Here is a 21,162-nt window from a genome sequence, read left to right as displayed (position 1 = left end):
CCTATACATTCTGGATGTCAAAAATGAAACTGTATTTAATAATCAATCAATATAATTTATGAACTATTTTTTAAATCAATGATGTAAATGAATTCAAATAATAAACATATGACAGTTTATGGAAAGAAAGGAACATCTGACATTAATATACATAAATAAGCAGTAGTAATCCATGAAAAATTAGCACATTATTCAATTCAATGAGAGAAAAATGAATGTAGAGAGAGTACATTTATTTCAATGAGGGAAATGCAGGCAATTCAGAGAGAAACAAAATTAATTTAGTAAGATAAAGTGTAGAAAATCTCAGAGATTACTTTAGAGAAGCTATGTAGAGATATTTATTTATTTATTTATTTATTTATTTATTGGTTCAATTTATATGCCACTCTTATCCGGAGACTCAGGGCAGCTTACAATGCGTTAAGCAATAGCCTTCATACTTTTGTATATACCTGCTTAGTAGGGCTTTCGCCTCCCCCCCCAAAGTGGTGTTCTTTTTTATACAAAGTCAGCTTATTGCCCTCAGAAACTGGGTCCTCATTTTACCTACCTCAAAAGGATGGAACACTGAGTCAACCTTGAGCCTGGTGAGATTTGAACTTGCAGTAATTGCAGACAGCTGGTGTTACTTAACAGTGCTTTAGTCTGCTGCGCCACCAAGGCTCTATATAATTAGCAATAATCGCGTCTCGGATAAACCTCATTGGTTACGATACAGCCACTGCGCAAAGCCAACTGCAACAACATGTAAACAATATATTTTAAGCTCAGGAAACAAACAAAAATATTCTGCTCCTAGGATATTAAAGAGAGGAAAAGAAAATACAGTCAAGCTGCCAAAATCCTGTTATTATAACTCATATCAATAAGCTATAGTTCCGGTTAAACTCGGGGAGTCAATTTCTTAGTCTGGCCTACCTGAAAGGGCTGAAAAAATACCGACGTTCTATGTTGTAGACTACTGTACTCTTCTTTGTGGCAAAGAAACAATGCACAATTTTGATTGAAAGTCAAGTTTGCTGATAATTCAAGTGCAGATTGCAATTATGAATACATCCATTATTAAAAGATAACTTGAATGTACACATTTCTGTGAAATTGAGGGGCAAAGTTCTGGATTCAAGGTACTAAATGTCTTAGGTATAAAATATGGAGCCATGCTTATTTATTTAATTATTATTTGTGGAAGTTGCCTGATATAATTATCCTATGCAACTTACAACAATAAATAAAAACAGATATTAAAACAAAATCACCTTTGTCACTAGCACCAGACCAAACAGCTTCCCAGGTCAATCCTTTTGTTATTGTAACTTGTGGTTCTGGTTCCATGCAATGCCCTGAATTGTTGTGGTGGAGAATAAACAAACTGGGACATTCAAGACAGAGGTAAATATCTTGGGAAATATTTATAAACTACATTTTAAAAAGAAGGAAGATTTCCCTGCATATTTAAATTCGGCCTCCAAAGCTAACAAGTATAATAGCTCTAATATACTACTAATATTTTCATCTCTTGCCTGCACATCATAGTAGAACCAAGGAACCATACAAATAAGTAGATTAAAGATTGCTACTGGCATGTTACATTTGGCAAGTGGATATACAGAGATAATTGAAGAAATGAGTTGATAAATAGTTTATCATTTTCTATATTAGATTTTGTGCACGCCTATAACCTCAGGAATTAAGATTCTTCTTCTGTGAAATGACTACCAAGCCTTGCAGAACTTATTTTCTGCTAGTAACATTCTCTGACCAGTCACCTTGAACTTTTTTTCTTCAAAAAGTTCTGTAATGGAACTGCAAGACTGAATGCTACACAACCCTTTTCTTCCAGTGTTATGAACAGTTGTGCTGAACACAGGGTTCAATGCCTTCTCTGTAATCACAGCTATTATGGTGAAGAAAAAAAGCTGGGAGTACAATGGGGTAGAGGCAATCATAGCTTGTTATTTCAATTGCCATTAATATCACTCCTGACAGCTTTAGGCTATAGCTCGAAAGAGGAGCTGGCTGTCTTGCTGACTTGTAAGAATCTGTGTCTTGGAGGCCAAGTTGGTATATGTACCCCATGAAAATACCCCTCCCCCTTGAACCTAGTACTGATGGCATAGCAAAATGTGCCTTGGTTCACCAGCTCGTGTGACCTATGTTACCCGCTTTTTATATTGCACTCACCTTCTGGACTCACCTTCATCAGCATAACACCACTATCAGGAAAACTATAAGCTATTTCAGTTAAGGGATAACTAGCAATAACAGATTGTTGGTTGACTGTCAGGGACTTAAACACAGAAATGGCTTAGCAGTGTTGCCTGGGAGGAAAGCAGTAGGCAGCATTTGTCTGGATATGAGAGGTTCTTGTTGAAAATTGTGGTTTACATTGGAGACTGCTACAATGTGAAAGAGCCACATTCCATTTTCCAGACACAGATATTAATATCAACCTTGCATGTTGCCCATTGTGAAAAGATTGCTACCTCAGTCAGTCACATGCATGCCTGTGAGTTCATATTGGTAATCAAATTGGCTTTGAGCATTTTGATATGTCTAGCCTGTAATACATATTTTGCTTATAACAGTGGCCAGCATGGGGAATTACATCCATTACAGGGCTCTGGCTCACAAGTAATCCTTTGCAGCAGTGGGTGGGTGTGCATGCCTTATTATTCTCAAAATCATTGATCCATGGAATATGCTGCATTTGTTGGCAAACCAATGCAGGAATCCAAAATACAGAAATGTTTTACTTATCTAAAGTTTTGTGCAAATTATATTATACCCAAGATATATTTGGTAATTGAGAATGTGTCCATGATTTCAGTCAGTTGCTTGAGGAAATAATACCATTACTGTACTAGGACTATTAATGCATTGTTACTTACTTTCATCCCATCTTACAAATCAATGTTGAGCCATACATATGCCCATTGACAACTGCCACATTTTGATCAAAGTGTCCTTCCCAATCTAACTGGAACACTGTTTAAGAGGACCAGAACATCCCTTATCTGGCGACAATTTATAATTATAGATATTTCATTATTTTGACAATAGCTAATTCTTGTTTGGCAAAAGATGTGTTGTGAGCATGTCCCAAGGTCCATATGGAGTGCTAGCATAAAGATTAAAAATGCTGTACAAGCTTTAACCACAACTTTATAAAATAATGTTTTATGATAGATCTCATCCTGTGATGCATGACATTCATAAGAGACATAATTTATAGGCTTTCCTCACTTTCACAACTCCCTCGCCTGTATATTGTGTTGCTCTATCATGCAGTTAAGAAAAGGAAAAGAAAAATCATGTGTCTAGATGTAAATCACTCATGTGCGTTTTAATTGATGGTTCCAATTTTAATGTGTAAATCAGAGTTAAGCACCCTGTTCTGTTTCATGGAGATAGTTGAGAAGTTTATGCAGTATCAGAGTATGGAGGAGAAGTTTTGCTGTTAAAAAATGTCTACTATAATAAGTGTGAAAAGTCAGAAAATATGATTTGCTAAGAGTGATGTTGCTTCCCAATCACCATTCCTAGTTTCCTGAATCCCATTAGTTACTCAGGGTGTAAGAGTGTGTATGTCTGGGTGTGTAGAGAAGCAGTTTGCAGTAACTCACTTTTTAAAAGAAGTCAGAAATGGTAAAGATGGTCATCTGATGCAATGGTCATGTGATTTACTTTAAAGCATTTTCTTATGATATGAAAAAGCAAATAAGTAGCCTGGCAGACATGAAGGCAAATATCTACAATTAATATTGTAGATATCAGCATGCATTGCTTAGTTGATTTTTATTTTATTTTATTTGTACCTTTGAGTCAATTTTTCATTCTTCGCCACTGACGGGTCCCTGCATGGTTTAATAGGATAATCTAAATAACACGTTGAGTCTCGTTAGATAATTCTGAGTAACCATTTCTGTTAGACTAGTATCTAAGCTACCTTTGCTACCACTTGGAATACTGAATATAAGTTTGGTTGTCACGATGTCAAAAAGATGTCAAGTCTTTCTAGAGTGCAGAGAATAGCAACAAAGATGATTAGGGGACTGGAGGCTAAAAGTAAAGAACGGTTGCTGGAATTGGGTATGTCTAGTTTAATGAAAAGAAGGACTGGGTGACATGAGAGCAGTATTCCAATATCACAGCGGTTGCCATAAAGAAGAGGGAGTCAAGCTATTCTCCAAAGCATTTGAAGGTTGGACAAGAAGCAATGGATGGAAAATAATCAAGGAGAGAACCAACCTAGAACTAAGGAGAAATTTCCTGAAAGTTAGAACAATTAATCAGTAGAACAATTTGCCTCCAGAAGTTGTGGTTGCTCCAACACCATAAGTTTTTAAGAAGAGATTGGACAACCATTTGTCTGAAATAGGGTTTCTTGTCTGAGAAGGGGTGGACTAGATAGAAGATCTCCAAGGTCCCTTCCAGCTCTGTTATTCTGTTCTGTACTGTTCTGCCTAACCTGATTCCCTACAGATGTATAGTCGTAGGTCTAGATTATATGTTTAACATGGCATGACCCTTAAAAGTATTACCCATAATGAGACATGTTCTGGGCTCAGACAACTACAAGGTGAAAATTAGATGGTTCAAAGTCAAAGATTTTTTTGAAATTAGAGCAACTATCCAGGCAGAGTGACTCCTAAAGCATGCAAAAGAGCATTGCATGTTGTGATATCATCTAGAAAGAAATAGTCCACTGTATTGGAAATAGTTTGGAATTCTTCAGAGGGACATCTGCACATATGGATGATACCTGTCAGTAATGAACAGTCAATATTACCAAGTGGTGACTGAGCTTGGGCTTGTAACAGTTTAGAAGTCAGTGGCAAAGACTGGCCCACCTATGCTGTGTGACACAATTGGAAAGGGGAAACTGGTTAAAAGTGCTTGGCATACCTTGTGATGGGAGGGAAGGCAGCAGCCAAGGTTGTCCCCTAGCATGGTATGAGGTATGGAAGTCCAGAGAGCACCCAGGGATGCAGATGAACCTGAAGTGCCCAAATGGTAGTCAAAATCAGGCACCTTCTGTTCCATCGGAGGCTAATTCCATTGGGATGCCAGTTGGGATGCAAGATTGTGTGGGTTTGGCTACCAGCACACACCAAGGGGTCTTAGACAACTTCAAGACCTCCAATTCCTTCTCTCTGCCCTCCCCGCAGAGAAAAAGATGAGCCAATCAGAAGGCGGGGTGTGTCCAGAGTCCTTTTCCGCTTTTCTCCATCAGAAGCAGCTGTCTGACTGAAAGGAGAAGAGGAGAGGAGGAAGAAATCAGAACGGAGGAGAGAAGGGCTCTCATCTCCGACCAAGGCACGCCGCCTCTGTTTGTATACAGTACGCTTCCCAGCCAGCGCAGCTTTTTCTTCCAGCCCTCCCTTGCTCTCTCTTCATTGTTCTCTTCCCGGCGGTGGCGGTGGCGGCGGCAGCGGGAGCAGCCAGTCAAGAGGCTGTCACGACAGACGGAAGGGAAAAGAGCGAGCCTCTCCTCCTTTCTCCCTCTCCCACCCGCACACACCTACCAGCACTTGACTCTGCGAGCAGCGAGTAGGCTCGTGGCACTTCCGAATTGCGCTCCCAGATCTCCTCTTTAATGTTAGGCGAGACGCAGAACCTGTCAGGAAAGGAGAAAAAAGAGTGATAGAAAGAGGGAAGGAGGAAAAGGAGAGTTTTCCCTTTCTTGAGCCACAAGGCAGAAAGGTTTTCATTCGACTAAAAATAATTTTAAGAAATAGGTTTTAATCGCCAAGTGGCTAGATAGAAGGGCTCTTCCATCCTTCCGCCCTGCTCTGCCTGCGCTAAACTCACGCCTCTTTTTTTTTTCATCTACTTGGGATCGTCCCTTGGGGGATCCAAGGATCATGAGCCGCTGGGTAGCCGCCTGGTTCCTGTTGTGCTTGAGTCTCGAACCCCCTTCGTTCGCCAAAGGTGAGGAGTGGGGGACACTGGTGACTGTGATGGTGCGGATCATAGGGACTAGCGTGCTAGATGGTGGGAGAGGGAAGGCGGCGACCAGGGTCAGGGGAAAAGCAGCAGCCAAGTGGATTTTTTTTCCCCCGAAAAAGTAATCACAAAGTCGACAGGAAAGTAAATTAATGCGGGGAATCTTGTGGGGAAGCGAAAGGAGGGTGGAGGGACGTGCTTTGCTACTGAACCCTGAATAATTCAGAGCTGCCTGAACGTGGGTGTTTTCTTGTATGTATTTATTTGCCTTAATCAGATTATGTGTCATCCATCCGCAGACATGTTCCATTTAGCAATGGGAGCTTCAGGAATGCAGGGAAGGGTTCTGTATAATCCAGATAAGCAGACTGACAATATTGATAATAAAGCAGAAATTGTGTGTGTGAGAGACAGGGAGGGAGGGAGGGAGGGAGAGGGAAGGGAGACCAATCAGCCTTTTCAGCCTCTTTAAAAAATAAATCAGATGGACAGTAACTGGGTGTGAAAGATCTGGCGATATACAAATCAGTTAGAGGTACAGTTGTAAGCTTCAGTAATTAACACTTTTGCTAATCCACCTCCTGTCTTAAATAGGGCATCCTTAGGTTGTAAGGTGCAGAGAAGGAGGAGGGAAAAACTTCGTAGCCCTCTGAATTTTCAGTTGCACTCAGGAAGATTAAGACAGATTCGAGTATTAATTTTGTGTCTCCAACGGATCAGCAGATGGATGGATGGGTGGAGAATCAGATGAATACAGCAGATCCGCACAGATTAAATATATTTGAATATATATGTATATAAGTATATATCTATATCGATTTTTAGCTCCGATGCGGAAGGAGGACAGACATCTTTTACACGCCTATATTCTGTGCCTTACACGGATGCCCCCTTCCCCAAAGCGCTTTAAAAAGTTGGGAGCCGCGGCTTCCCGAGGTCGGGGAAACGCTAAAGCAAAAAAGGGCTTTTGTCTCCCTGGGTGCGCGCGCGCGGAAGGATGACTAGCAAGGGGGCAAGCAATCGCTGGAGGGAAAAAATAAAGAAAGGGGGGGAAAAGCGAAGTACAGATTGCCATAAGTTTGGTCAGCTTTGAAACAACTGCGTGTATCTAGAAAGGTAGGGGAGTGAAGGGAAAGGCGCTATTCCACCATCCACCCCCACCTCCGCTCGAAAGACTGAAGAGGTGGTAAATGCCGTCTCATTGCTAGGCTTCTTCGAAAAGCTCTCTTGGCTGAGGCAATTTTTTTCCCTCCCTCCCTTTCTTTTCCCAAAGGAGACTCTCGTTTTCATAACATCAATTTATTTGGTCCTGCGAGTTTTCTTGGAAAATAGCCAGCATGGAGAAACGACTTTGTTCCGACGCGGACTCTTAAATAGAGAAATCTCAAGTTCCGTTTCATGGGGCGGAGGACGAAATCAGTAACGTCGCTTAATCAAATTTCCTAATCTTTCTTCTCTCCCCCCCCCCCGTCAATTCTTAACATCGTCCTGCCAAAATGAGGAACACTCTGGAAACGAAGGGTGGGGGTGGGGAGAGAAGAGATATAAGGAACGAACTTCAGAGCGAGCCCGCGAGGAAAGGCAACCTTGCGGCTAAATTATCAGAAGCCTCCTTGCGCGGCCTTTTCACCTCTTGGGAGAGAGGGAAAGAGTTGCCCTTCGCTCACGTGCTCCGCTCCCTTATGGAGCCTTGCTTGCCTTCACTTTGATCCTCCCCGCGCGCCAAGGCGCTAGGCGGGAGAGGGACGGGAGAGGACACCTGAGCCCCTGAGATGGCGGAAAAGAAGCGTGCGCACCGCTCCAACTAAGCCGAGCAAAGGCGCTCGGAATAGCCTTGTCCCGACGTCGTGAGGCACAGCCGCAGCAAGCCACCGCCCGCCGGCGTTACGCTATTGTAAAGAGCTCCGTGCTGCGGCCGCTCGCAAACATTCCCCGCCTTCGGCTGCTGTAGCGAGTGAAGGCGGCGGCTTTCCCTGAAGGCGGAATCTCGCGGGCATAGCCTGCCGCACGCGCGTTTGGGGGAGCTTGTTGGAAGTCCGGCTGAGGAGAACGTCTCCCCCGTGGTTTCTCGGGAGAAAAATGCTTATTGAAGGAGCAGAGTTGTTATGACTGAGAGAACTGGTTTGAAACTGACACTGAATTAGGGAGGTGAACTTCCGTTAGTGTGTATTTTCAAAAGGAGAAGTTTGGGGGCAGAGAGACTTCACTTTGGATGCTCAATAAATCAGGGGTCTCCAACCTTGGCAACTTTAAGCCTGGCGGACTTCAACTCCCAGAATTCCCCAGCCAGCAAAGCTGGCTGGGGAATTCTGAGAGTTGAAGTCCGCCAGGCTTAAAGTTGCCAAGGTTGGAGATCCCTGCTGTAAATGGTTTGCCTTCCCCGAGGGAGGTTGACGGGCGCAATCTGCCTTTTCCCGCTAGAGAGTCAGCGCGTTTTCGAAAATTGGTTTGCTATTTGCATATATTCACAATGGAGGAGGGATAACCTTGATTGCAAGGCTAAGTGTCTGTGAGGAGGCTAAATCATTTCAGCGTCGTAGTGGGAACTCTGAAAAAGCTTGCCTCAAGACTTCCTCTGTTTTATCTTTTTATCAATCTATCACCTGTCCATCCAATATAACTCATGAGTAGGTTGCAAAATACAACATATAATAAGGAAGTTTCTTTAACCACTATGCTAGGATTCCTTTAAAAAAAAAAACTACTGATAAATAAACCAAGCGCATGAAGGTTTGAATTATAATAAATGTGTCTTTGTGTGCCACAAAACTTGTTTTCCTTTGTTTGGTAAGAGATTACCAGGATGTTTGGTTTCTTTGTTTGGTAAGAGATTACCAGGATTCTGGAAAACATTCAAAAATAGCTGCAAGTAAAATCCTTCAAAGTTGAAGAAACACATGGGTATTGCCAACTTTGTATCTTTAAAGACCATCTTATTCTATCTACTGCTAGAGATGATGCTAGTCTGGTCCAAACATATGTTAGAAGTAATGGTTTAATTAATGTCCTTAATTATACAATCCCTATTCCCCTCTTGAATATTTTGAAGAAAACTACCTTTCTTTTAAAATGTTAATCTTCGTAGTGAAATTATATAAACAAAGTGTGGATGTAGCTAACTCTGAATTTAGGAACTTTTAAGTACTATGCTTAACAACGCTAGGCCATTTCAGCATTAATCATTTTACTACAAAATATCTATATATTTTTTCTGTTTAGTTTCCAAGTCCACATCTGCTTATCTAAAATTTGGATCTACAGTTTTAATAATTTACTTTTAATTTCTTTGAAAATTAAATTAATATATAAATCCAACTTAATAAGTTACTACTTCCTTATTTAAGGTTTTTGTTTTATTAAACCTAGCTATTACTACACTTAAATGTAGCAAGCATCTGTTTTTGTGCCTGGACTCTGAACTCCGAAACAAAATGACCTGTGGTGTGAAAAGCAAAATCTGTAACCATATAAAAGGAATAGATGCTTTCTACAGCACCTCGTTATATGAGACTAGATATAGGCAGAAACTCAGATTTAGCTTTCAATGTTTACTTTGAGAAGAGTTTTCATAAACATTGAAGAAAAATCCAAATATTAGAGTTTTTTTGTGTGAGTGCTTGTGTATTTATACTTGTAAAAACAACAACAACAATGGGGGTTGTTGGCCAATACACTGTAAGACCTATTGCCAGCAATGTTTTAGTATTCATAATAATGTCATCTAATATATAGATACTCAAAAATTGGTATTTTTGATAATTTAAATAATTTAATATTGAAATGAAAATAGTAATGTTGGACATTTGTGTTATTAGTATACAAGGTAAAAGTCAAAAGGTGTATATAATATGTACTGTAGAACATTAAAGAACCTATTATTATTTCTATGCAAAAGGGTAGTAATGCAAAACAAAAAAAATCAATTATTTATAAAATTATAAAATCCTAGTAATGTAGTTACACCAAGTACCCAACAACAGAAAAAAAAATATAAGGTGTAAGTTATTGTTTTGGTTTATACTGTAACATATCAGTACAGTACAATAGTAGTATTAAAAAAAGATAAATCAATTTTTAGTAGCAATATACTCATTGATACTATATCAATTACTATATCAGTAGTATCTCCTGGCTAATCCATAGTACAACTGTGCCCTCCCTTTCAGTGTCCACAAAATTTATTGATTGATTGATTGATTCGATTTATATGCCGCCCTTCTCCGGAGACTCAGGGCGGCTTACAATGCATTAAGCAATAGCCTTTATACTTTTGTATATACCTGCTTAGTAGGGCTTTCGGCCCACCCTAAGCGGTATTCTTTTTTTATACAAAGTCAGCTTATTGCCCCCACAATCCGAGTCCTCATTTTACCTACCTCGGAAGGATGGAAGGCTGAGTCAACCTTGAGCCTGGTGAGATAAACTTTTTTAAAAAAATATCATGATAACATATTTCTATAACTCCTGCTATAATCAAAGAAATACAATGGTATTATATGACACAATTATTAATAAAAATTGCTAAATGAAATCTGTTTTAAAAATTCATTTGCTGGCTGGTTAATGTATGTTTGCATAATTAACTGATAGTTTGTCTACAATAACTTTTTTTCTTTCTTCAAAATATCACTTTGTTTTGGATTTAATTTCTTTGTAGTTTTTTCTAGTAAAAATCACATATCACACAAATAGGTTCAGTATGCATCTTGGTTGATTTTTCTGATCCTTCAGTTGGTCTTGACTGCTGATGACAACCTGGACAAATTCATGCAATTTTCCTGGCAAATTTTTTTGGGAAATGGTTTGATATTGTCTTTTTCTAGGTTAAAAGAAAGTGACTGACTCCAAGTTACCAAGTGGCTTCATGTCTGCTAAGACTAGAACTCACAGTCTCCCAGTTTCTAGCCCAGTGCCATTAACCACTATGCCCAACTGACCTTCCTGCTTCCTGCTAATACCCTGTTTCCCTCAAAATAAGACACCCCCTGATAATAAACCCAATCGGGCTTTTGAGTGCATGGCAATAAGGCCAAGAGCTTATTTCAGGGTTCAAAAAAATATAAGACAGGCTCTTATTTTTGGGAAAACACGGTTGTAGATAATTCCAAGTATCTTCTATAAATAAAGTGCCAAGCAATGAAAGTGATAGTTATTTTATCAGATAACATATGTATGTAGCATCTTGTAGAGTAGACCATATATTTTTTTTTACCTTTTCTCAGGCAGATCAGAGACAAGGTTCCAATCAAGAAGAAGGGCACAGAATTAGATTACCTTCTACATCTGGTGATGTCCTTTTTCAATGTCTGAAAATCTCAACCTAAGAAATGCCAGAAGGGTATCTTCCAAATCTATCTTAGCTCTCCATCAGCTTACAAAATGCAGTAGATGAGTAAGAAAATATAAATTCTTCCAGTTTACGTGATACAGAAATATTAATAATTTGAAGAAAAAGAGTAAGCAAATCTAGATGGATGATGATGCCAACATTTATTTTCATCTTAATCTCTGCTCTATACTATAACTAGCAGGACACTAATTATGTCAGAGTATTTTATACTGAGAATGCTGAGACCTTAGTGCAGGATTTCTTTAGCATTATAGAATCACAAGATACTGTACATACATTTGATCTCATTAGGCTATATAATATACAAGGAAATAAAAAAAAACCTGTGATGTTAGCAGATTAACCAATGTTTAAACTATAAGACTGTATTTAACTGCAATCTCTATGGAAGGCGCTGAGATTGTTTCTGGTACAACTAAAACTTAAGAATTGTTAGAATGAAAAAACAAATAGTATTTGATCTCTTATTTATGAAAATATAGAAATCATTTTTGAACCAGAATTATCCAGTTGTATAGGCAAAAGATGCTGAGTCAGTGGAAAATTGGTACACGGAAATCAGTTCACTTTTAATCTGGAGATAATTTAATAATGGTATATGTTGTATAATGTATAGTTTAGTTTAATATATATATATACTGTATATTATATACAGTAACCAGAATTACTATATGTATCATACAACACAGTATATGGAAAAGGAGGAAAAATAAAATTAAAAAAAACATTCTTTCAATCTATTGATATTATCTTTTTATCCTAAACCCAATTAGAAGTTAGGACCCAAGGAAACTTTCTGTATTTTGTCATAAATATTCATGTAAAATGAAAATATTAAAGTAAGAGTAGGATCAGACTAATCATTTCGTTAGTTTTGGTGGTTATGTATTTCTAAAATTATCTGGAGCCTTTTCAGTCAGAATGCAGTCCAGCCTATAGCACTGAGCCAGTGTTGGTTGTGCTTGTGGATAACCTGTTGGCAGCTTGGGATGGGTTGTGTGTGCATCCACTCTGATCCTCCTTGATCTCTTAGCAGTGTTTGATACCATAGACTCCGTAGTTAGTTTACCACAATATGCCCTACATGGGCTTGCTTTTGAAGACCATCAAATATTAGTACTTGTCCAGAATACAGTGGCATGCACAATTTTAGGAAACCTATGATTTGTCCATGTTACTCCACTGGTGTGGGAGATGCACTGGGTTCTAGTTTTTTCCCAGGTCCAATTCAAGGTGTTGATTATTACCTTTAAAGTCTTAAATGGCATAGGACCACGTTATTTGTGGCATTGCCTCTCCTGCAGAGTATCTGCCTGTTTTACCAATAGGATTGACACACTCCAGAACCCTTCTCTCAGATGTTGCCATCTCACAAGACCTAGAAAATGCTTCTTAGTAGCTGTCCCTGATCTTTGGAACAACATTCCTCCCCCCCACCACAATCTTTCTGGTCTACTAAAAGGTAAAAACCTGGTATTCCCCAAAAGCTTTGGGGTAGTATGCGGTTGGAGCTCAGGAAGGTTTACAGTTTGTTTGGCCATGTGGGAATGTGTTGTATTTGGTGTACTAAGTTGTTTTTTACTGGTTTTATGCTTTTTACTGATTTTATTGTATTACTATTGTTTGTGAGCCACCCAGGGTTATGCTACATGACACAGGCAGCTAAATAAATAAATGGTTAATTTGAAAGAATTTAAGGGCATTTAAAAGAAGATGTTCATTTTAATTCAAGGGAAGCTACTCATTGTACATGCACTCAGAAGTGAAATCTTCAAATTTTTCAAAAGCATTTAATTATAAACCATACAAAGGAAAAATAAGTCCTTGTCTTGTGAGAACATAACATACATTTTAAAAATTGTGTTCTTTTCCCACCCTAGTATAAAGAAGTTGTATAAGGATAACATAAATTCATTCAAAATTAAAATATGTATTTTGAAATAAAAAGGATATAGAATATTGCTGTTACAAGGCATGATAAATAATACATGTATCTGTTAAAACATATTGCAGACTGCTTTTCAAAAATGTAGCAAATCCAGTTCTTGCAGACATTAGTGAGCTTTGTATAATATGGAATGGAATGGAAAACAGCATTGACAAATATAAAATCCATTCCAAATTATTTTCACCCCAAAAAAGAACACATTCTCTCTCTCCCCCTCTCCCCTTTTTCCTCTAAATATGCTATCTAAAGCAATAGCTGTCTTTGGCTGAAACAATGCATTCAAATTCTTTGTTAATAGTATAAGAATTATACTATTATATATTATTATTTTGTTCAGTAGAATTGCACTATGGACTACATAGGGTTATATTTTTTAATTATTTGTTTAATCCTATACGTCAATGTATGGTACATTAAAAGATGGTACTGAATATTATATGGAGCACAATCTTTGGCTTGTTCAAAACAAATTTGATACTTGGCTGTATTAGTAATTATAGTGGTTCCACAAAATCCTATGAAGCCATCTATTGGTTCAGAAATATCAGAAATATTTGGTTCAGAAGGAACCAAATATTAAAGAATCAAAATGTTTACATTAATTAAATATAGTAGTTTCTTTCTAGCATAATTCAAATGGCATATGATCTGTCTGAATTATAGGAACCACATAGGAAAACATTATAAATACTCTACAATTATTATAAAACAGGGAAATACCAATATTTTATTGCAGGAACAGTTATTCTGAAAATAAAGATGATACAAGGAGTAAAAATATACTGAAAGTTCAGGAAAGAATTTCATTATAGCTGTTTATATTAAATATAATCACCTAGTATGTCAAAACAACAACTAATATTTGCAAAACAACAACTAATCTATTACAAAACAATCAACACTGACAAATACTGTCAGCTATCTTTCTTAATATCACCACAGACTGGATTGCTTAGAATGGCAATTATGACAAGAAAGACTCTACGTGTGTCATGATACAAAACCAAGGAATGGGTACATCTCATTAATAGAACATAGAATTTATACCATTACATAAAAGAATCTCAAACTGATGTCAGATCTTAAAATGATAGACTTCAGATTTATGGAGAGTCTGTATAGTTATTAGAACTTTGAGATCCATCAATGACAACCTGATACAAAATATTATCTAAATCAATTATCAGTTTTACTGAGATAATTTTTATATCAGTAAAAACAAGTATGTTTGACATCCTCTTACAACTTTTCTTTGACATCAATTCAGTGGAAAAAAGGGTGCATTGTAACAAAAATAAGATTGATAAAATCATAGTTATTAGATAAAATCTGGGTGAATAATCATATAAATCATATACAATCATAAAATATTTCAGTGATTATTTTTGTATACATAACAGGTTGCATATATGTTTCTTATGTTGACTTCATGATATGTACAGAGAAATATGGCTTTCCATCATTCCTTAGATATAAGAAATTAAGAAAAGGAAAAATAAGTTATTGTACAACTGTGGAATAGGCTTGAAATTAAATTGAGTCAAGTAAAATTATTTAAAGTTCATAAAATTATATAAAAGAACATTTCAACAATTGATTTTTTGTGAAAATGTAAATCATATGAGTGTAATACACACTAATCATTTGCACTTCTTCCATTTCAATTTGTACTGCTTACATGGTATTGCTTGTTCTATAGGTCAATCATAGTGTAAATGTATTGGATGTAAATATTTAGTAAGGAAAATGTCCTTTAGCAAATCAAGAAAATAGCTAGGACCTTGCAGTATAGTTATCAATTCAAATATTATATTAGGCTGTTGTATATAGTGCAATGGGCATTATGTGGTAGCTTTCTCTATATAATACCCAAGACTTAAATACTGTATAATTAATTATGAATAATGTAACAGATGCGTGTTCACTTACATAGAGATTTAATGGTGTCTAGTTTCCATAATCATAATTAGAGGTATACCCTATGTGGAGTAATATATCCATATAATAATAAGAATTTAAAAATAAGTACTTTTACTCTTCCATGTTGCCACCCTATGTATTTTGATAGTTCCTGCTGCTTCTCAGTCTGATTCAGCAACTATTCTCATTATTATTGCATTATGAAATGTCTCTTATTATATATATATAGTTATATTTTTAAGTATTTGATTAAAGATTTAATATATTCTTTATTATTTCTCTTCATATTTATGGAATGAATTCTATATCTCTTTTTTCTTTAATAAACTTTTAAAAGACCATAATTTAATAATTAGCATTTAAGGTTTGGAAAATCATTTTTATGTAAAGCTGTCCTCTATTGATGACCAAAAGTGGGAAATAATCTACCACTTCTTTTCTCACTTAGGTTTGTGTAATTCTTTGTAGATGACAGGTTTTAGCTGTTATTTCTTAAGATGCCACTTTTGTGACTCATGTTTCAACCCAAATATTATTATATAGCATGATGTCCTGGTTATACAGTATGTGTTCCTTCAGGCTAAATTAATTATTGCTTTTCATAAAGCTTTGTGTTTCTTAGGTACATTCTCATCTAGCTGTTTGAAAGAATCAAGTATATGTTTCATTACTTAAAAAAACTCTTTTCAGTTTTACCTACTTACTGGATTGCTATCTTAGCAAAATGTACATAATCAATAGTAAATCTGACCTAAACTAGTAGATCACTCTATTTTAAAAGTACATTCAAAATGCTTTAGCTTATTGTAAATGGTGAATAAAGGAATACAAGGGGAAAAATAAAGTTTAATCTACAGTGATAGAATATTGTTTTACAGGAATGTACAAAGACAAGACCCCAACATTTTGCAATCCATTGAATGCAAGGTCAGGAATTTATTTCTCAGTTAAGCATAAATAAACCCTCACTCTTACTATCTGCTCTTCCTTGACTAGATCATTCCCAGACATATGAAGTTTTAGGCAGTGATGAAATCCAATTTTTTTTACTACCGGTTCTGTGGCCGTGGCTTGGTGGGCGTGGCAGGGGAAGGATACTGCAAAATCTCCATTCCCACCCCACTCCAGGGGAAGGATATTGCAAAATCCCCATTCCCTCCCCACTCCTAGGGGAAAGATATTTCAAAATCTCAATCCCACCCCACTCTGGGGCCAGCCAGAGGTGGTATTTGCCGGTTCTCTGAACTACTCAAAATTTCCGCTACCAGTTCTCCGAACTGCTCAAAATTTCCATTACCTGTTCTTCAGAACCTGTCAGAACCTGTTGGATTTCACCCCTGGTTTTAGGTCAGGACACAGATCCTAGCTTAGAACTTCAAGAGTCTTCTAAGGGTTCCAGACATTAAAACTGGACATGCTTCAGATTCCATCAGCTGAAAGATATTGGCTGTCAGAGACTAGAAGACAGGCATTTTCTGCAATAGACCTTGTTCTGTAAAATGTGCTCTTCCTGGAGAGCCTTTCATAAGGCTTTAAAAACTTAAATGTGTTCCTGAGCCTGGACACTGAATTTGTTAAGGACCCCATTTCTTGGCTTTGCTGTTAACTGGCTAACTATCTTGGCTGCTGTATATATTTATATTGGATGTTTTTATTCTTTTAAATGTTTCTATTGTTGCAATTGATTTTAGAGTTTGGGAATTGTAAGATACCCAGACCCATTGACTGAGATCGGTAGCTTTAGAAATTGAATTAAAAAATCAATAAATTCAACATTAGATTCAGGAAGTCATAGAACTAGCTGATCTCATTGGGTTTCTGAGTGAAGATTTGAGTTCATTCTCTGATGAAGACTTTTCAGAAGAGGATAAAATAGAAACCAGACTTTGTAATAAAACATATGATGTGTGGTAGATAGGAGGAAGCAGTCAAGGCAGTCTTGCTACCAAGTGCCAAGATAAATTAGCAGTACATTGTAAACTGCCCCATCTTCTGTCTTTCACTATTATAATCATGTAGAGTGCTGACAGCTGACTCACCATGTTTAGAAAAAAAATAGGAACATGGTAAATAATTTAAACATTTTTCTTTAAAAAAAAAAGCAGGATACTAAGGTTGCACAGATTTCTAAGGGCACGTCACTTCAAGAGTGTTTTAACCAAAACATCCCTTCAAAACTTTGTAAAGCTAGAGAAAGCCCCCCAAAGCAGGGGATAACTATCACTAGCTTGGGGTGGTCATTCTTGTGCAAAAGAATCATCAAGTCACATTTCATCACTAAACAAATGAATAGGACATCAATAAGAGGTTCAATGTTTTTTCCCAGAAATTTAGCATAGAACATAAGATTCTTGTATGCGTTAATCATAAATGCAGAATGCTTTTGCTCCATTAAATTAAAATGAGTACTTCCATGGAGATGAAATGAGAAGTCATTGAAATCCATTTTATTATCCTGTATTGCCAACAACTACACAGAGAAACTCAGAAACACAAAATGTATTTTTGAGTCTTTATACACACCAGAACATAAATACTCAGCATGAATGTCTTGCCCATAGGCACTCACAGGAATTTTCTGGAGTTGGACCATAACTGCAGTGGTAGATATTACTCTCATTTGTACACATAATATATTCTGTTACAACAGACCGACCACTTTTTGGGATTTGTGATATATTCTTCTCCTTTCTTTAACCATTTTAACATTTACAGGAATTGTTACCAAAGATGTCATATTTTCTACGAAAGGAGTATGGGAAGCTGCCTTATATAAATTCAGAGACTTACCTGTAGTACCATATATTGATTGGTCTCCAGAATTTCAGCTGAAATCTTATTCAGCCTGATCTGGAGAAGCTAAAAGTTGTATTTGAAGCTCTATCACTGATTCTCTTTATCCTGGGAATGTTGATGATCATTACAGAATGTAGAGAATAGCCTCAGAGTCAGAAGGAGAGGTCCTATTTGGTGTGGACGGGGAATAATGGATACAATTAATTAGAATGTAATGCCCACTTTAGAAGAAATCAAAGTCAAGATAGCAATTTATAAGCTGCAAGGAAAAGCAGTCACAGCTAAATTCTCCCTTGTAGAAGGGAGACCCCACCAAACAGGTACAAGAAAAGGAACTTACAACTTTGGTTAGTAGTATGTGTGTGTATTGCATACACACACATACAATAAACTAGTCTTTAATATGCTATGTTGCTGCTACTATAATCATTTTTGCTTTCTGCACAGTTATATTTCCCTAAACCGAAATCCAGTGCACAGATATTGAATAGCTGGACCACCTTACACTAATTTCTTCAACTCTATTTGGAGTAACATTAAACAAATATGTAAAATACAACCCCATCTCATTTGCATCATTTCCCAAATGCTAAGTGCAGCACTTACAAAAGAGCAAAATGGTTTTTGATTCACTGCAGAAATATTATAAATCATAATCTTCCAAACCTTCTCCTGATTTTTGCAGTATGTCTATAACAGTGAGGTTTCTTGAGCCTACATTTGGAAGATAACATTGTTAAATTATTACTACTCAGCAAATGTTACAAACTCCATTCTTTCTTTCTACTTTTTCTTTCTGAAAAATAATAGCACTATTGCAAGTGAAGATCATAACAGGCAAAATGGTGGTCAAGACAACCTGAACAAATCCTGTCCCTTTGAATGTGCGTGCAATGACAACACATACATAAAAGGGTTGGAGTTTGGTTTGTACTGATAAGACCACCATTTTGCTTGTTTTGACCTCCTCGCCTTCCGTCCTTTCCATTCCTAGCAACACTTAATACCCGGATTTCTCAGTGTATTTTATTCGTTTTGGATGCAGCAAGAAATCTCTTCTCTCTGAGGACTATAAAAAAACTCAACAGTCTTCTTTAGAGAATGTGAATGTCAATTTTCATTCATTGCTTGAAATATAGGAATGGGCTTTTTATATAGAACAGACAAAGGAGTGACTTTTCTATATAACTCTACTGTAGAATAGCCAAATAATAGCTTCTTTTAAAAGTAAAAATTAGGAATCAGAATTTTCTTAAATGATACTGGAATGCAGGGAACAGGCTGGTGGTAGGAAAATGATTTTATATCCATTACATGTGTATGCTAATAGTTTCCAAAGAAATACTATCAATATATCAATCATAGAACACAACTGCTATCTCTACTCCTGCCGTTATAGAACAAATATTTATGGAGATACAATAATGGATCCGCAGTATTCTTCCTTACTCTCTTTGCTGTAAATTAAGATTATGCCTACCAATTTATCCTGAGCTTTCTGTTTTGTTTTTCTTCATTGGTTTGGTATAGAATGAGGAACAGACCAAGAATTTATATTTGGTCAAGGATGCATGCATACCCTTCTTTTTCTAATTCAGAAAGTAAGATACATACAGAATATAAAACACCACTCTAGACATTGGGAGATGGTGAGTTCAAGTCCCACCTTGGTCACAAAGCTGACCTTGAGCTAGTCATACTTTAGGAAGAAATCAGTGGTAAATTGCTGTTGAAATTTTGCCAAGAAAATGGCAGGGACTTGTCCAGAAAATCACCAGAAGTTAACAGGCTAAGTTTGTAAATTCTTTGTCCTGATTATTCCTGTATAAACATGAATGAAAATAAATTATTACAATACATTTCCCATAGAATCTTTTTTCTCCCCTAATACCTTTTAAAAGTTTTCAAACATTTATAGCTGTTCTATGGAATAGCATTTTTGAGGATTTTGTAGTAATCAGAGAAAAGGCAATGGACATGCAAAGTAGTTATATTGGAAAAGGCAATAATGTCTTCAGGAAAGGAAACAATTACATCAAATCAAAGCTAATTCAAAATTCATATGAGAAATAATATAAATCTCACCTAGAAAGCACAGTCAGTGCAAAAGGTGACGAGCAGCCTTTTTCAGAAAGGTTGTTGCCAAAATTACAGTCAAGAATAGCATTCTTCACTTTTTACTTCGACCTTCTGCCCCTCTGCCATTAATGCAAATGCTTTTCTTACTTGGATTAGATTGCAGGAAAAGAAATATTATTTATGTCTTGCTTTCAAAAACCTCACATAGTTACACATGTGAAGTAAAAGCTTTCACGTTGTTTTGAAAGTAATTAGCCTTGCCTAATGGAGAAACATTAAGATCATTGCAATCCTGGAATAGGGGCTAGGCTAAAAACACCCTTTACAACAACATTTAAAAAAAAAACTGTTCCAAGAATGACACAATTTAAAACATAAGCAATGCCACTGCTGATTTCTTCTTCATCTTTTATTATATACCTGAAAAGATTCATTGACTTTAATCTGACAAGTTGCTCTAAAGATTAGCTAAAAGATTTTCCCTAAATTTCAACTAAGTGACATCTGTTTTTCAAAAGCTGCCATTATATCTGAAGTTGCTTTATACTGAATCTGAGAATCTAATCAGTATTCTCTATGCTCACCAGCAGCAATTTTCCAACATCCTCTGTTCACGTCTTTTGCTGCCATATTATTGAGATTCTAGAAGTGCTAGTTACATAATCAGAGGTTTTCTATATGCAAGCCATATGTTCTGCCATTCAATTATAATCCTTCACCCCATATTTTTTCTGCTCCCAGTAAAATTCTGAATATTACTGTTGCACATGGGCAACTTGAAATTCAGGCTAATTACTATCTTTTAACTTAGCTATCTTGAATAGAATTCAAAAAGTAATGCTAAAACTTCATTTTATTTTCATCCATCATTCAGTTCTCTACAACTTGCCAACTTTGAACTCTTTTCTTGTGTCACTAATTTAACACTTTCTCATCTACCAAATTTTCATTCCTCAAAATTTTACAGTTACCATTTGACCATGTGATTGTTATTCTATTTTCCTTGTATATATAATGTATATAAAAATAAAAGTGTCTTCCTTCTTTCATGCCCATTTATTTGGTCAATCTATTTGGATAAAATTTAAAAATGTTTTGATGTTTTAAATTTTACTTGCAT

The 21,162-nt window shown here is 36.6% G+C and overlaps 1 protein-coding gene and 1 non-coding gene across 2 annotated transcripts in view; one reads left to right on the top strand and one right to left on the bottom strand.

Moving 5' to 3' along the window:
* Positions 1–590: 590 nt before the first annotated feature.
* Positions 591–736, bottom strand: LOC117679387 (U4 spliceosomal RNA). Its single transcript, XR_004595380.2, has one exon. It is a non-coding gene; the product is annotated as a U4 spliceosomal RNA (small nuclear RNA).
* Positions 737–5,213: 4,477 nt separating this feature from the next.
* Positions 5,214–21,162, top strand: part of EDIL3 (EGF like and discoidin domains 3) — a 230,013-nt gene continuing 214,064 nt past the window's right edge. The window contains exon 1 of the mRNA XM_060690628.2: positions 5,214–5,934. Within this exon, the coding sequence (XP_060546611.1) occupies positions 5,868–5,934 (67 nt within the window). The 5' untranslated portion in view covers positions 5,214–5,867. The remainder of the gene's footprint in view (positions 5,935–21,162) is intronic.

This window comes from Pantherophis guttatus, chromosome 2, assembly GCF_059756535.1.
Source record: "Pantherophis guttatus breed Tessera chromosome 2, ASM5975653v1, whole genome shotgun sequence".
Classification (NCBI taxonomy): domain Eukaryota; kingdom Metazoa; phylum Chordata; class Lepidosauria; order Squamata; family Colubridae; genus Pantherophis; species Pantherophis guttatus.
This window is presented reverse-complemented; position numbering and strand designations above follow the sequence as displayed.